The following is a 16,309-nucleotide window of genomic DNA, read 5'->3' on the forward strand; positions in this document are numbered from 1 at the left end:
ATCCATCGATTTTGTGCTTTGCTGCTGTGCCAAAACTCCCTCCTGTCCCTCTCAGGCTTTTCCTTCAACTTCTTCGTGTTTCCTGATAGAGCACACAACCACTTCCCAAAACACCCAGCGAGGAGACAGCAGGATCTCCCCTGGGGACGCGGAGCAGCCTGGAGCTGCCTCGCAGCCCTGCCCGCTGTCCCGCTGCTGCCAGCAGTCTGAGCATGGCAGAGGGAACCCAGATCAGGGCTGCCAGGGGTGCAGAGAGGAGACAGAGCCACATCTAAGAGAGGCAGCCTCTTGGCTCAGCAAGTCAGAGGAGCCCAGGGCATCGCAAGAGGGCTGGAGCACACAACCCTCTTCCCTCCTGCCTTCTCCCACCACCTCGTCCCTCACCTACATGGTGCCTCTGTGCTGTGCTCCAGAACCAAAGCAGCTTGTCCATAACTCAGGGAAGCAGTGCCTTATTCCGTGCCCCTTTCCGCAGGGGTGTCACCGAGGCAGGAGGTCTCCTGGATGGCTGTAGCTCAGGTTTTCCTAAGAGGTTTCACATTCACACTGCCGTTAGCCAACAGGCAACTGATAGCCCTTCAGCACAGAGCAGTTTGACTGCTATAGTGCCCAGGAGGAGGGACAGGGCAGCAGGGAGCAGTGCCACACGGCTCTCCCCCTGCTGAAACGCCTCCTCAGCTGCCAGAGCTGGAAGCCAGATGGCAAACCATGCCCAGCCACCCCCTGAGCAAGCAGCTGGCTCTTCCTCAGGAGTCCACTGAATTTCCCAGCCAAGGTCTGCGGAGGAGCCACCTCGGGAATCGGCTGTCAGGGTGGAACAAGAAGCTGTCACGATGGTGACTTTACCGTGCCCAGCTCCCGGGGTGCCCTGCGAACACCGACAGAGGCTGCTCCCCACTCCACAGCAAAGCCAGTAACACATCTACCTTCAGCTTTCTTCTCAGACCCTGACAAGCAGCTAATTTGCAGGAGTGGTTGAAGCCACAGGTAACCAGGGCAGGGACTCATGGTGGGGAGCTAACCAGGGGTACCGGGTCACCCAGCCCCAAGCCCCCACCACAGGAATCACAAAGACCACCAAGCAGTAAGTGGGACTCTGGCCGCTGACACGTAGCGCTTGGATGAGCCTTGGAGACTCTTTTATTTTCACAGTCACAGTGACGTGTGTGTCTATAACAGCAGGCTTTGAAACACACGGTGCAGTCAGACACAGGTGTGCACCACCCACATCCAAGCAGCCATCACCACCGATCCCCCCGGGCAGCACCGAGAGGGGACACGCGTCTGAGCAGAAAGAGAACAGCTGCCAAGGGGCTACAAAACCTCTTTGGTCCCAGTAGCTTAAGGGGCTCCCACTTGCCTTTTCTGTCAACAGAGCACAGACAGATTGGGCAGCAAGAGCAAGGAGGTGAAAGAAGGTTCTCCAGCAGGAGGGAGAGGAGGAGGCCGAAGGCCGGGGGGCAGGCAGGACGTGCGGTGCCTTCATACCACCACGGCCCCTTGAGAGCCCAGCAGGTTATGGCTGCGCTGGTGGGCAGTGGGAAAGGCAGCGCTGTGCCACACAGTCCCGGGATCAGGTGCCCGTGGAGGGACAAGGAGCTCGTTCGGCTGCAGAACAGAAACCCCTGACAGCCCCTGTCGGGGGATGATGAGTTGTGCAGCACTGGTCCTGCCGCAGTGAGTCTGAGAACACGCAGGCTCTGTGAATCACGGCACGGCGCCGGGTCGTGGCAGGGCATCGTTTCTACAGATTAACAGATATAAATAAAGCCCAAGTCTGACCAGGGCAAGTGCAGGCACAGAACTCCAGGCAGATGCAGGGTCTGACTGACGTCTCTGAAAGCCAGTCCTGTCCGGTAGCCTGGTGTCCAGGTAGCTTAGAGCAATAAGAGGTTTTACTTTAGGTCAAGGCACTCCAGGAGTCTCCGCCTGTGGTGGCAGAGCTCCATGAACAGTCCTAGAGTCAATGTAAACCCAGGAGCCCAACACAGCCATTTCCTACCTTCAGCCTTTGGTAGGTGCCAACATCAGCAACACCCTGCATAGCACGGAAGGCGCTGCAGGAACAGGGCAGTAAGAGTGCCCCTTCCTTGGGGCAAGGCAGGCTGGAGACCCCGTAGACTTGGCACAGAGCCTCGTGCCTCCTATGGAATAAAGAGCTTTGAGATTTTGCCTTTTGGAGATGAACTAACTTTCAGCACGGGCTGAGACACGTTGCCTCGGTGCATCAGTTCAAAGCAGGTTCACTCCGTGCTTCAGCAGCTTCTGCTTGGCCTTGCCCGGCAAGCTGAACGCACTGTCGTGAGGGTTGGGAACGCCCGAGTTGCGGAGCGGAGCACCCAGCTGCTGGAAGTAGGTTTCCTGGACGGGATTCCGGCAGGCGTACACGGCCGTGGAGGCGTTCCTAGCAGGGCAGGAGAGAAGGCAGCAGTCAGGCTTTACAGCTTTGTGCAAGATCCCCTTCAACTCACCAAGCTGAGCAGCGGGATACTTGTGGCACTGGGCTCTCAGCTGTCGAGAGGGACTTTTTGGTCTCTTGGCAGAGCAAAGGAACACAGAGCTAAAACGGCACCAACCCCTGCAATGCATTGCCAGAAGGCCACAGGGAACCAGCCCCTCCTTCTCAAGGGTCCTGGCACCCTAGAAGAGAAAGCATCATACGCCTCATCCTCTGGGACCTACTCGGCAGCACTAACACCCATGCACGTGGCCACCCTCTGAGTATTTCCCTTGCTGGCTGACCAGTCCGGCGTATCAAGAGCTGGTAGTTAAATACTCGTCGTGTCTGACACCTCGTCCTTCCTGGAGGAACCTGTCTCACTGCTGCTGTCCATAAGCAAATCCCAGCACAGCATCCTCGCAGCAGGGACCATATGAGGTTGTTTAGCCCCCCGTGTGACAAAGCTCAGACACTAGTCAGACATCGTAACCAAGGAGGCTCAAGTCGTTGATTAAAAACCACCTCTCAGTATTTACCTGTGAGAGGGCTGGCAGGGAGCAAAGGACTCTGCATTCCCTCCTTGACAGAAGAAAGCAGCAACTGGTATGTTTGCTGACACCCTTCTGCGACAACTCTCCATACAAGAAAGCAGTTTTAGTCATCCTGTTACTCAGTCTGATTCACACATGGAGTTGCTTTTTTTGGGGCACCACAGAATACGCCAGCTTAGCTGGTACGGGATTTGAGGAGCCAGTCAAACTGAGGCTAAACACGGAGCTCTCCAGCACTGGAGTGCATGATTCACATCCTTGGCAAGCTGTGTCAGAGGAGTGAAACCGTGTAATTCCCAGAAGCATCTTTATTTCATCATGTTTTGGACAAACAAGCACAGCCAGGCCAGCAGAATCTGTGCACTCCCAACAAAACCATCCTCCCCTGAGCTGCCACAGGAGCGGGGCGAGTGCCGTGCCACGCGATCAGCCACGGGCACGCAGAAGGGCTCCGGCTGCCATAAGCCCATCTCGCCTGGCGCATGACAATTGAGTTTGCCACGCACATCGCAGCGTGTTTCCAACTCAACGAGCCGTGCAAGAAAACAAAATCTAGGTTGCCAATTCTGGGTGCCTTTGGCTCCCAGCCGAGACACAAATTTATTAGGAACAGCTATATTTAACACTGCGCCTTAGAACCTTACGGTGGCAGGAACTGGCAATATTCTGGCATCGTATCTTAATCCAAATCCGTGGCACAACTCAGCCGTGCCTTCGGTTCACTCGCCTCGGTGCCATCCTGGCCTCTCAATGCCCAGATCACACTGTGGGCAGAATATTAAGTAGCCCACACCTAACGAGCCAACTTCAGGGAACACGGTGACACGACTGACCCTCGGCAAGAGACACCCCTGTGACTACAACGCATGCCAAACCTCAGCCAGCCTTGGAAAAGGGGTTCCCCTCTTCTGTGTGCCACACAGCACTCCTGTGCCTGGACGAGGAGGGAGTTATTAGCACACCTTACCTAATTATCACCTCGGAAGCAGTCGGAAGCTGGCTGAAGTCGGAGTGGATCAGCGTAGCAGCTCTCAGGAAGTGCCGATCCAGAGGTCCGGGCGTATGGGGCAGGTTGGCTGCAGAACAGGAGTAAGGGGTGTGGGTTAAAAGCCCACTCTGCAGAGGAGCGTGTCCCCATTTACCACGGGGGAAAAGGCTGCGGACCTCTCCCACAGACCCTGGATATCTGCAGAACAGAGACTGGGTGACACCTTAAGCCTCAGTGTGACCTCAATGAAACTCGTATGCAGCTCGCACCGTGCTCAGCCATGCACAAACAAAAAGCCTGGTGGTACCTTTTCCCGTGTGTACACACATCAGAGGGGGGAAGGCCTGAGACCTGGGTTACCTAGAATCCCTGGGGTTTCTTTCTTTCCCTAAAGCTCTTCCGAGCTGGAAAGAGGTAGGACACTGCCTGTGAGGCTGCCAGAAAAAGGGAAACATTAGAATGAACTGGAGCAATACATGCACGGGGCTTTCTGCGTGTTGATGGTCTACCCATCGATCCAGGGCAGCGGTCTCCAAACTGCTGGCTACTACCTGTTCCCAGTTCCTGCTTCTTGTAGCCAGAAACAACTGACAAACACTGTCGCATGGTGGGACAAAAGGCATCACACCAGGGATGAAGGAAGCTGGGGGGAAGGAGGGCAGGTTTGAAGAGGATGTCAAGTCCTGTCCTCAGACTTAGCCCTTAGCAGGACCCCAAGCAAACCCTGTTCTCCTCCTTATTGCCTCCTCCGAGTGTTCCAGCAGATGAAGGCTTACCTGTAAGCACATTCTGAATGCAGTCGTAGTGAGTGAAGCTGTAGGTTGTCTTGGCCGAGGATGAGGAGTCTTTGGGCAGCGTCTCCCTCAGGTGAACCTCGAGGCCGTTGAGGGACGCCAGGCTGCTGCGGTACTGCGGGCAGAGCACGAAGGCGAGTGTCAGAGCAAAGCCCTGCCTCGCCCGCGCTCCCAGGAGGTGCCAGGGACCTGGGCGACCCGTGTGGTGACGGGAGCCCTCCACACCCTGCTGCTGCCACGCAGGCTCCCACCAGGAACGGCCGGGAAACCTGGGCACAGAGGGAAGCAGACAAGTCTCACGGCTTACGAGTCAGTGAGACGGGGACTCGGAAAAGGGTGCTCCAACCTGAAAACAAGCCATTAAACCACCTGATGCTATTAATTACAGGAAAACGCAGGACTCCGTTAATTTACCACCAAACATTCCTCTCCAGGGCTCATTTTCACAGCCTGGCCATAGATTCATAGATTTCTAGGTTGGAAAAGACCTTAGAGATCATCAAGTCCAACCATCCCTAATCCCCATTAAACCATATCCTCAAGTAGCTCATCCACCCTATTCTTAAACACATCCAGGGATGGGGACTCAACCACCTCCCTGGGCAGCTTATTCCAGTGGCTGACAACCCATGACTTGCAGCAGCAGCCAGGAATATTCCTTTGCTCACCAGCCCTTACACCAGACAGACCACAACACCAGATGCAGCTTTACATCCTTGGGCTGGATTTAACTGCAGCACCCTCTCAACGCACAAGCAAACCTTCCACCAGGCACCCAGCCTCCGCTCCAAGCTCCTGGCCAGCTGCAGACCGCAGGCACTGGGCCACCACCAGAAGGGGGGGAAAAAAAAAAAAAAGAAAAGCCAAGGAAATAGCCTCACCTGTGGGGTAACACCAGGTAACGTGCTAACGTGAAAGCCACGCAGCTTTCCTGGCAGCAGGCAGGGTGCAGGCAGGACCGAGGGGCCCGCTGGCACCACTGGGAAGATTAATTCCGTAATCCTCCAGCCTGCCCGTGTGCTTTCCTCTGCCACGGAGGGGATCAAGCCTCCACTTGGCAGGATGGCAGTGCCTGGCCTACCCTTGACCCCCCTGCTCATGGAACAGATTTTGTTTTCAGTGCAGAGCAATGAAGGGGTAAGAGCTAAAGCGTGGCAGGAAGGGAGCCTGAGAGCCTCTCCAAAGCCTCCTGCTCTGCCGGGAGAGCCTGTACTGGAAACCGTCTCCCCAGAAGGGTGATCAGTGCTGCCTGCTGCTCTCAGCTGCACAAGGAGCATATTTTACCCTTCTTTGGTGTCATTCGGGGGCCTCAAAGCATTCGACAAACATTAATTATAACTAAGCTTTGACAACCCCGAGAGCTGAGGGTCATTTTTAATCTACAGATAAACAAAGGAACAGACAAGCTGAGGTTACGCCTCAAATCCGCCGTGACGCCAGCAGCAGAGCACAGCTCTGCCTCCTCCAGCAATACTCTTCCTCCTGGGATGACGGGACACGTGGTGCCTCTTTTCTCAGAGATAACAAACACCTGTGCCCGGAGGGAGGGTGTGGGCAGAAGAACTCCATCACAGTCAAACTCCAAGCTGTGTGGAAGTACAGGCTTGCCAAGATGAGATCCAAAGCAAGAGTACGTGAGATGAAAGCAGCAGGTTTGGGAAAAGGGGAACCTGAACGGACCAGGACTTTGTCTGCCTTGGGGCAACAGATAAAGGAAAAATGGACTGAAATGTGGAGCGCCAGTGTCGGGCAGTTGATTTTGAGACTTAAAGAACCGAACGACAAACTGAGCCCGGCTGGGCCCGCTGCCAGGGGGAGGAGGACAGGCAGAGCTGACCCCCCAACGAGGCATCGCACACGCCAGCTACATCCTTCCGACGCTCCTTCTGGCGGCAGGTCGGACGTGGCGCGGAGCAGAGGCTGGTTTCCAGCCCTGGGTGCCGCACGGGCTGTGGGGAACCGCGCTGCCTCCCAGCAGAGCAGAGCTGCAACCGGAGGAAACCCCGAGAAGCCGAGGGTACCTGTGCAACAGGGATGACTTTCAGCTCTCGAGAGCATCAGTCCCCACCCGCCTGCATCCCCCTCTCTCCCCACAACCAGAGAAGACACGGCGAGCGGGAGGTGTTATGCAGCTGCCTGCTGGAAACGAGCAGAAAGGGGACAAAAATTTGCCATGTCCAGTGCAAATGGCCAAGGCTGCACCTCCTGGCATCTGCTGATTTTGCAGCAATCCCTTCCTGGGCATGCCAGCCCTCCTGTGCCGTGCGGAGGTGGCATCCCTCTGCTTAAGGGAAGGGTGACGGGCACAGCCTCCCAGTCCAGAGCTTGGAAGGAAAAGGAGTAACCTTGAGGCTCTGTTAATGCTGGGAGCCAGCGTTAGCCTGAGCTTCCCTCCACCTTCCAGTCTGACTGGTTAAAGAAATTAGGTTGTTCCTATGGCAACTGGCATCTCAAACAGGCCTCTGCAGCTTTGACTCAGCTCGCTGGCAGGGAGGCAGAGGCCAGGCAGCAGCTCCGCAGAGTAACGCTTCCCGGGAAGCGCCGGGGGCTGGCGTGTCCTTCCCCCGCAGCCTCCTTAGCTGCACCGCGACGCTGGCAGGGAAACCTGTGCACCCAAGCACGTCCCGCAGCAGAGTGGTTTGGGATTGCTCTGGTACAGCACCTGTCTGGAGTGCCCAAACGGCCCCCTTCGCTCCGGCCTCCCGAGAGCAGCACCAGGGAGGAGCAGGCTGGGGACGCAGCCAGCCAGACTTCCACGTCGAAAGGAAACACTTTGGGGACCTGCTGCCAGACACGTCTCTCCGGTGCTTCCAGAGAAGCTGCGACATGCGAAGTGGAGGTTAAACAGAGAACAAACCTTGCTTTCCAAAAAGCACTACCAATCTGACGAGGTTTCCCAACACATCCCAAATCCAGCAGAGGCCTTTGGCAGCCCGCGAGGCTGTCTGACGGTCACACCTACACGTTCTGCTCCGGTGCTGGCACCGACAGACAACAACAGGCAACAGGAGTCGCCCGTGAGACAGCGCTCTCACCTCTCGGGCTCGCTGCCTGACGTTGGCAACAACCTCCCACGTCGCTCCGCTTGCGGTGACGAACCCTAAGCCAAACGGCTTTGCCTTGCACCACGCAGAGCGGGTGAGGAAAGAGATGGGAAGATGCGATCCAACGCTCGCTCTTCAGTCGCAACCCCCGTCCCCACCACCAGACAAGCAGCAGTGAGTGTATCTGCGGGTGTGCAAGAGCTTTCCCACTTACCACATCTTCAACGGAGCTCCGGTCCTCCCCAAGGTGCTCTTCGGCCAGCAGCGAGAGCACGAGCCCCTTAATGCAGTGAACGTACAAGCTCATCTTAACTGGTTTGCACTGTTTGCCTGACTCCACGCCAGTCTGGGCTCCCAGACCATCCTCCTGAGGTGGCCAGCTGCCCTCCCTGCTCCTGGGACAGTGTGTGTTTTCTGCTGGGTCACAGGGCAGGCTCTCCTGAACACCCACAGCCGGCAGCTGGCTCCCGCTTTGGAGCTCTGATTGCACAGCAGTGCCTGGACAATCCGAACCCCACACGTTGCCACCAGCTGCACCGCTGCTGTCTCCAGAGACATTATTTTGGCTCAGAGTCTCTTGCTCATCTTGTTCACTCAACTTCCTTTCGCTCAAATCTTGGGCAGGAGAGCAAATAGCAGGACTGCCACCGGCTGCATGATAACTTTGGAAACCACGTTGCTCAACATCCGAGTCCACAAGGGATTTCCCCATGTTCTGACTCTCCTGCTCCCGAGTATTAGGGTTTGGAAAGGAAAAGTCTTCCAGATATGGACCTGTAGCTTGAGTATATTCAGCAGTACGGAGACTGGAAGGGCTTGGGAGCTGTTTGGTGTCTCTCTCTGATGGGAAGGATGCTTTTCTACTGACCTCAGAGCTTTTGCTGTCTGGGCTGCTCAGTTCTGCAGTTGGAGAATTCTTTGTGCTCCCTTCCATTTCAGGGAAGCCCTTCAAAGGACCTGCACTTGCAACGCTGCCTGATTGCACGGCGTCTTCTGGTGCAGCTGTGCTTGAAGCTTGCTCAGGGGACTCCTGCACAGAGATATTATTCAGGTGTCCTGTTGATTCTGAAACCACCTGGGAGCTGAGAGCATTCTTCTCTCCTCTAGGGCTTGCTGGGGACACGGATGACCTAGCAGGAGATGACAAGTTGATTAAACTACTGAGTAGAATCTGTTTGGAGTTATTATATACCTAAGAACACTATCACCTCGTGGTAGTGTTCAATAGCTGATCTATTCTCTGCTACAAAGAGCATCTACCTCGTAAAAGGATGGGCTAAGGTCTACCACAGGTGGAACGCGTGGGCTTCTTACACTGCAGACTCCTGGGAATGTCACTCCCTTAATTACAAAGCACAAAGGCAGCACTGCGAGCTGAGAAACAACAGAAGATCGCAGTCGGTCTTGAGAAACAGTTCTGCTTTAGGCTGCTTCACAACAGAGATAGGGCCACCACAAATTCTGCCCGGCCTGAAAGACCTCAGGCAGCTTTAACAGCCAGATGGCATCAGAGAAACCAGTAACAACAGCCAGCGAGGACACGGTGCCACAGGTTAGCTCCCTTGCTGCAAAAGCCTCTCTGCGTGTCAGATTGATTTCTTACCTCGTCATCCACTCCACTGGGAAGTCTCGGAGCACTGAGACTTCACCTTCTGTTAGGAATACCGGGATGATACGGACACCCTGCGGCCACGGAGAATCTGCAAGAGCAATGGAGGTTTGAGGATTCAATTAATATGCCCCAGCACAAAGAACAGAAGCCAAACTCCATCAGCCAAAGGCTGCCGCAGGAGGAGAAGGCACGCTATCATCCCCTCCCTGGGTCACCACAAATGCACCACGTCTGACTAGGCAGCATTTTCCCATCCTCCTCATACACTTAATGCCTGACACAGTTAAATTTTCCTGTAGTGTTTTTTTTTCTGACTCTCCTGGCAGAATATCTGCAAACTGATGCTCAAAAATGACGACTGAAGGTTGGACTGAAAGCGTCAGCCATCTGTTTTCGGGGCTTTGTCAGTGGCCAAGTAGGCACATGGGTAACTGGAATTAAAGCAGGCATGTTGGGAATCTGCAGAACTGACAATTAAACCCAAAAGAGCAAACTCCTTTGCTTAGCCAAAGGAAGGAACTAGTTCCGATTACACAACACCCACTGGCACATGCTGACTAGTGGCAGCAACACCCTCAGGGATATACTCCTGCATCCAGCAAGAGCCTTGACTTGAATCCTGGAGAACCAGCTCATGCTCTCACGGCAGAGAACGCAACCCCAGAGGGTCGCCCATATGCTGCTGCTGTGCACTTGGCAACCAGTACTCTGCAGCTGGATGCTCACCAGGCTCCCGCTGCTCCTCACCTCCAGGCTCACTCTGAAAGAAAAGCCAAGAATCAGCTCTGTGGCATGACTCGACACTTGCCACCAGTGCCACCAGGACATCTCCTTCAGCCTCCTCAGCCTCCCTGTGGCTACAGCAGACCCCAGACCATCCCCTTCAGCAAATGCTGTGACTGGTTTACCATGCTGGGCAACGATTTGCTCCTCAAGTAGCCCTCAAAGTCAAGGGGACTTCTCAAGAACCAAACTACACCTGAAAGCAAGGACAAATACTACGATTTGCCATTATTGCCTGCTCAGGGCACAAAAACTTGGTTCGTTCAACCAGAGGCCTTCTTTGTATCTGGATCTTGATGTCTTTTTGCAGTAGAGCTTCAACCACATAAATAATTACTTTTGACAAGTTGTAATGGCAACAAAAATTGACCTATTTGTCACTTGCAGACACTTATTTTGTATATTTAGCACTAGATACCTAAACTTGGGTAAAAAGCTAATCAAAATATCACACAGATGAGAATTCATGAATTCAGTAACTTAAAGACTGAAAAAAAGGCAAATTCCCAGTGCAGAAGTCTTGAAATTGTATTCAGCCATAACTAATGAAAGCTGCTAGCACCAGCATTTGTCCTTCCCAGTAATGCCACGTGTAAGATCTACGTGACACGAGCTCCCACGCCGCATCCTTACAAGCGGGTATCTGCATGCAGAGAACGTGTTCAGCAACATACCTGGCCTGGAGACTCGCTGCCTTGCAGGAGAACTTTGGCAGTGAGAGGAGGTGGCAGCTGGGTGCTCACAATCCTAAAAGGACAAAACAAAGTCATCCATGAGGCCAGTGTCGTTTCCCGGAGCTCCGCTGCAGACCCCCGCCGCTCCGCGCACCAGGACAGGCAGAGGCAGAGCCAGCAGCACTGCTCCCACCACGCTGAGCAAAACTGATGGTGCTGCAGGGCCCCATCTCACAGCTGGGAATCTCTGGGGGAGTCTCTAAGGTTCCACCTCTCCCAGTCCTGCCAGACACTCTGCAAGGGCTGAAGGGCCAGCCCCAGACATGGCTGGAGCTAACACATCCCCACGCGACAGGAACACACGGTGAGTGACGGTCAGGACTCTCGTTTTCTTCTTTTCTTTGGGTGAGTTCCACTCTAAACTCATGAAAACCACCTGCTGGCATTTACTTTTGGCCAACAAATCTGGTTTTGCTGAGTCAAGACAAACAAGACAGACAGTCAAGACAGTCTAAGACAGACCAATCCATACAGGCTTCCTGCCACCTCATGAAGAGCTGTGGGCAGTGGAGAAAATTGAGGAAGACTGGCACACAAAGTCCTGCAGCACAGGCCCCTTGGACAGGGCTTTCAAAAGTATTCTCAGTCTTTTTGTTTACATCTTGTTGAGATCCACATTCTGGAGATTCTCCAAAAGACTCTAAAGAAGAAGTTTAACTTGAGCACAAAGCTCTTTGTAGTGCTGTAGTAAGATTCAGAGAACATTTGGTGAAAAAAAATCTCTAGCAGGCAGACCAGCGATATGATGAGCCACACACTGGTGATGGGCAGGCGCAGGACAAGACTCCCTTCCCAGGGCAGACGTTCACTTCCACTGCAACAATCCAGCTTTACGGTGCTGCAGTGACTCATGCTCAGCGTCCTGCTTGCAAGCGTGAGATCGTTCCCTTAAAAATGCCTGGGCTGCCTCTGTCAGCCCTGGAGAGATGCAGACACCCTGGTGTATTTCCAGTGCTCATAAAAGGTGTTACAGGAACAGTCTACACCAAAGAAAAAAGGTGCTTGGATGTTATTGCCAAGAAATTCTCAGAATCCCCCACCTCCTGTCTTTCAAGGCCACCTTTGAGGCTTTCCTTGATGCTGTTCAGTGCCACATCTGCAGCATCTTCAGCTACGGTTAATGTTCAGTGGAAAGAAGCCAGCATTCCTCATGGGAAATCCTGGCTCATTCTTCTGCGCGCGTTCTACCAGTACAGACAGTGGTCCTGCCCAACGAGTCAGTCAAAAACACAGGGACAGACACAACGTGTACTGTGTTTGCAAGACTGCAAAGAGAGTGTTAAGGGGAAAGAATAATATTCACTCATCTTTCTTTTTCTTGGTGACTTCCACCTAAAAAGCCCAAGAAGTTCAGTCTTCACGTCCCGCTGAATATCAAAGATGGCAGATCACTACTAAAACCCAAACCTTGAATTTCTTCGTGCCTTTATTTCTCCTACTGCTAAACACAAATAACCATTTATCCTCTTTGAAATACCCCAGCAGACAGGGATCACCTTGCCTGAAGCCTTCACTCTCCTGTCAACAACAAACAGCAGCCCCGTGTGTGCAGGTAGTGCCCTCGCTCTGCTCCCTGGATGCACCCCGGGACCACCGCCCTGGGAAGGGGCAGATCCCACGTGCAGGTTCACCCTGTGGGCAGTGCCTGGTTACTTACAAGCCCTTGTAGAGAATGCAGCCTGCCAAGACGTGAGGAGACCGCTGGCAAGTCTGCAAGATGAGAGCTGCTTTCAGTAAAAGCAGGGGGTCCACCTAGACAAGGAGAACCACAAGAAGTTAGGCCAGAGAATCCCACAAAACGCTCAAAGCAGCAAATGAACACAAAAGCATTGGCACTAAGGCAGCTCGAGAGCCAGACGCTGCAGGGGACAGGCTTTTACCTTGGTTTTGTCCAGATTCCAGAGAGAATTGAAAATCCTATGGAGGTCACTGGTGTTTTTTAGGATATGTTCAATGTATCTGTCCCACTGCCTGCTCAGCTCCTCCTGAGAAAATGCCTGCGGGCAACAGAAACGCATACAGCTGTCACTGCACGGGCCTGAACGCCTTCGGGATGGTCACATCTGTCACCTGTAAGGGACAAATCTCGTGAGGATAAGGAGGAAGGTGATATCAACAGGAAACTGATTTAGACTGATCATGAAGGAAACTTTCAGTAGACGCCCTGGGTGCAATAGGAAGACGGGCCTGAACGCTTTTCCAGGTCCCAATTCTTCGATAGGTGAGCTTGCTCTGGCTCCTGCTAGCAGGAAGACAACCTAAGGGAACGTATGTGCCCGGGGAGAGCTCGGCCACACGCCAAGTGTTTAAGGCCTCGTCCTAGGCAGAAGCATGAAGGGTCCTGATCGTTACTCACCACGTACGCACGGTGCACAGGTCCGTTGTAGAAGGTGAAGAGGCTGATCAGCTGCTCCAGAAACCGCCTACAGCTGACATCAGGGAGCTCAACGGCACAGCCCAGAACCTTTAATGCAGAGAGCCATGAATGAAGAACGTTTACCGACAAAACCCAGGCACAGCAGAACATCTCTCAGCGCTTTCACATGAGTATCAAAGGTGAGCAGGCAGTTCTGTGGCAGGCAAACATCGCCCGGATTCACAAGTCGGATGAAAAGGAAATTCAAAAATACCCACAGAAGAGCCCTGGCACAGATGGGATAAATAAATGATATCAGAAATCCAGTGTTTTAGACACACTCCCTTCCCACATTAGATGACCTAGCTCAGCGCTCTAATAGCTGAGAACATCTTCCTGAAACTAAGTACTTAAAAATATTCAAATTAACTTGTTATTTACAGCGATGAACACGCTTCACTTAGTTTCTGAGTGGCCAAGAGAAACAGAAGCTACAGGCTTTCTGCCTCAGAGAGTCCCCCATGAGCCTGACCAGCACTGCCAATTAAATAGGTCTGACAGGTCTCAGCCCAGTTCCCAGGGACTGGTTTGGGCGTTTCTCTCACGACTCTGCCACACGCTGCTCTTCACATACTAAATGCCTGTTGACTCTGACAAAGCTCTGCAGCAGGGAATGCTGAGGGTTAGAAGGAAAGAACGGTCAGGCTACCAAACAGGGAGACTGAGCCCTTATTCTAAACAGCAGCACACGGAATCCTGTTTCCAGTCATGGCCAGTAACCCACGGATTCACACGCTGATGCAGAGCTCAACCTTTTACAGCCAGTGCCACGCACGCTGGGTGCGGATGCACAAACGAGGTACGTGAAGCGTTTCCCACAACTGAGACGCCTGCCACGACTCGTGCTTGTAGGCCATGGTAAACAAAATTTAAGTTCTCTTGCAATGAAAAGTTGTGCATTGCAGGTTCCCACCCTCGCTCTCCCCACGTCTATCTGTGTGCAGCCCATACTCTTTAAAATAAAAAGAAAGCCCTCTTTGTTTGATACAGTAGTTCAGACTCTCACAGTTTCAGCCCTGTGACTGCCTCCAGATCTCCTGAACTCACCCACAGATACTCTCCATCCACTACGACCGCAAACTTGAGCTTCCTCAGGCGAATGAGACTTGGAGGAACTCCAGAAATCTCAGTCATGCAGTGCACCACGCCGGCAATCTGTCCACACAGCAGTTCCTGCTGGTCGGGGAGAGTCTGTCGAGGAAGACAGGGAATAAGGATCTTGTTCTTTTCTTTCCCTTTTAAAAGGACTTGGGAAAAAAAAATCACTACTGTATTCAGGTACAGATAAAAATGAATAAGTTCAATTCAATTATAAATCAAATGCAGCAGCACAGGCAAATTTCTGGGGAAAAAATAATTGGACTGTTTTTTTCAGGCAGCACAAGGGCCTGGAGCTCATTTAAGGGCACTTTCTTTCCTCGTGTGTGTTTATTCACACCACCAGAAGAGACCTGACTCTGCTGGAGGACTCCACCGACCAGAGTCCATGGTGAGGGAGCAGAGTGCAACACCACCGTGCCCGGCCTCGGAAGCCCAAGGACTTCTGTGCACCGAGGCTGGGGGAGCACCACCCTAGCTGGTTCTGGTTGCACAAGTTTTCTTAAAACTTTGGTGAATACTAAATAAGAATTAATCCAAAGCTCCTCTGACCATTCCTGAACCAGAATTATCAGCGCCAACCCTCGACAGGCACCAAAATAAAACCAGACATTACCTGAGAAGGATAAAAATAACAAATCCCGGCACTCGTAGGATCTCCTTCTTCCTTAACCTTCGAACCATCATAAAGGAAAAAGTAATTCCACCTAAAAAAGCAAAGCAGACAGAAACGACTGTATGTTGGAAAACTGTTACGCTCCTCCCTCTCCTTTCTATTATTTCAGGCAGAGCAACAAAAAGCTTATTACAAATGAAGAGGGACACGGTTCTTGTGTAATCACGCCGAGTGTAGGCACGAAAGCAGCACTAAAAGAGTTCCCTGCTATGAAATTTGACCAGTTTTATGAGTTTAAGATAGATTCTGCAACCCCACAGCTAAGACATGAGGACGGAGACATGGACTCACGCGATATTCCCATCCCGAGCACACGGAACAACTATCATTCCGCGTTAACCACGCGCAGCCCGACAGCTCCCGCGACCTGCTGCTCTCCGTGCGACGCCGGCTGCGCACCACAGGGCTCGGGGAGCCGAGGTGGAGGCTTCGCCTACATCGTGATGGCGCTCAGCTCACCATTTCAAGGCCGTATGTGTTTAATAACCCTTTTTGTCCACTTCTACTAGGAAGCGGCTCGCGACAGCCTTTGCACACAAGCGCTTTCCAGCAGGAACAAGAGCAAAAGGCCCCTCGACAGGTGAACCCGAAGCCCACGAGTTACCGTCCGGCCAAGAAAAAAAGGCAGAATTCAGCCTTAGACCGTCTCTCCGCACGCCGGGAACGATTCCCCGGAGAGACGAAGCTGCTGAGACCCCGCGCTGGCTTCCAGGAGCCCCGGGTCCCGCTCCCGGCTCCCCCAGCACCCCGGCTCCCGCTCCCGGCTCCCCCAGTGTCCCGGGTCCCGCTCCCGGCTCCCCCTCCCGGCTCTCCCAGCGCCCCGGGTCCCGCTCCGCGCTCCATCCGCCGGCGGGGACGGGCAGCGCTTCCCCACCGAAACGGCGACAAACGCGCACGGACGGGGCGGCAGCGCGGCCGCTCCCCCGCCACGCCTGACCGCCCGCGGCCCCGCACCGCAGCCCCGGCCGGGCAGGAGCAGCGGCCGGTGTCAGCCCGGTACGGCCGGGACAGCCCCGCGGGAAGCGGCTCACCACGGCGCCGAGCCGGGCTCCGCCGCGGCGGGGCCGGCCATCGCTGCCGGGCTCCTGGCGGCCGTCCCTCCGCCGGGGCCGCGCCCGGCCCTCCCGCCGCCACCGCTCCCGGGAGGGGCCCGCCGGTCCCGTGACGGCGGCA

General features: G+C 54.0%; 1 protein-coding gene across 3 annotated transcripts; it reads right to left on the reverse strand.

Moving 5' to 3' along the window:
• Positions 1–1,466: 1,466 nt before the first annotated feature.
• Positions 1,467–16,208, reverse strand: HPS4 (HPS4 biogenesis of lysosomal organelles complex 3 subunit 2). Of its 3 annotated transcripts, none has more exons than XR_015222721.1 (14): positions 16,168–16,208; positions 15,077–15,167; positions 14,410–14,553; positions 13,303–13,410; positions 12,827–12,943; positions 12,604–12,698; positions 10,887–10,959; positions 10,156–10,189; positions 9,421–9,517; positions 8,032–8,947; positions 4,756–4,888; positions 3,959–4,067; positions 2,003–2,404; positions 1,467–1,744 (listed from the first exon to the last, which is right to left on the reverse strand). XR_015222721.1 is itself a non-coding variant. In XM_086623821.1 (13 exons), the coding sequence occupies exons 1-13, from the start codon at positions 16,206–16,208 to the stop codon at positions 2,233–2,235; spliced, it is 2,130 nt and encodes a 709-aa protein (XP_086479947.1). In that variant the 3' UTR covers positions 1,467–2,232. The 3 variants fall into 3 exon arrangements, 1 of the variants encoding a protein (XP_086479947.1); XR_015222722.1 differs by lacking the exon at positions 1,467–1,744 and adding an exon at positions 1,856–1,876; XM_086623821.1 differs by having other exon boundaries at positions 1,467–2,404.
• Between the last annotated feature and the right edge of the window lie 101 nt (positions 16,209–16,309).

Source organism: Tauraco erythrolophus, chromosome 19, assembly GCF_009769465.1.
Source record: "Tauraco erythrolophus isolate bTauEry1 chromosome 19, bTauEry1.pri, whole genome shotgun sequence".
Taxonomy (NCBI): Eukaryota; Metazoa; Chordata; class Aves; order Musophagiformes; family Musophagidae; genus Tauraco; species Tauraco erythrolophus.

What these genes read in the sequence shown, in the direction of transcription:
- HPS4 (XM_086623821.1), bottom strand. Translation starts at nt 16,208, where the DNA reads ATGGCCGGCCCCGCCGCGGCGGAGCCCGGCTCGGCGCCGTG. An exon ending in TGGATGGAGAGTATCTGTGG is followed by an intron (nt 13,411 to 14,409) that starts GTGAGTTCAGGA and finishes TCTGCATTAAAG; the next exon opens with GTTCTGGGCTGTGCCGTTGA. An exon ending in GCTTCCGAGGTGATAATTAG is followed by an intron (nt 2,405 to 3,958) that starts GTAAGGTGTGCT and finishes CTGCCCTGCTAG; the next exon opens with GAACGCCTCCACGGCCGTGT.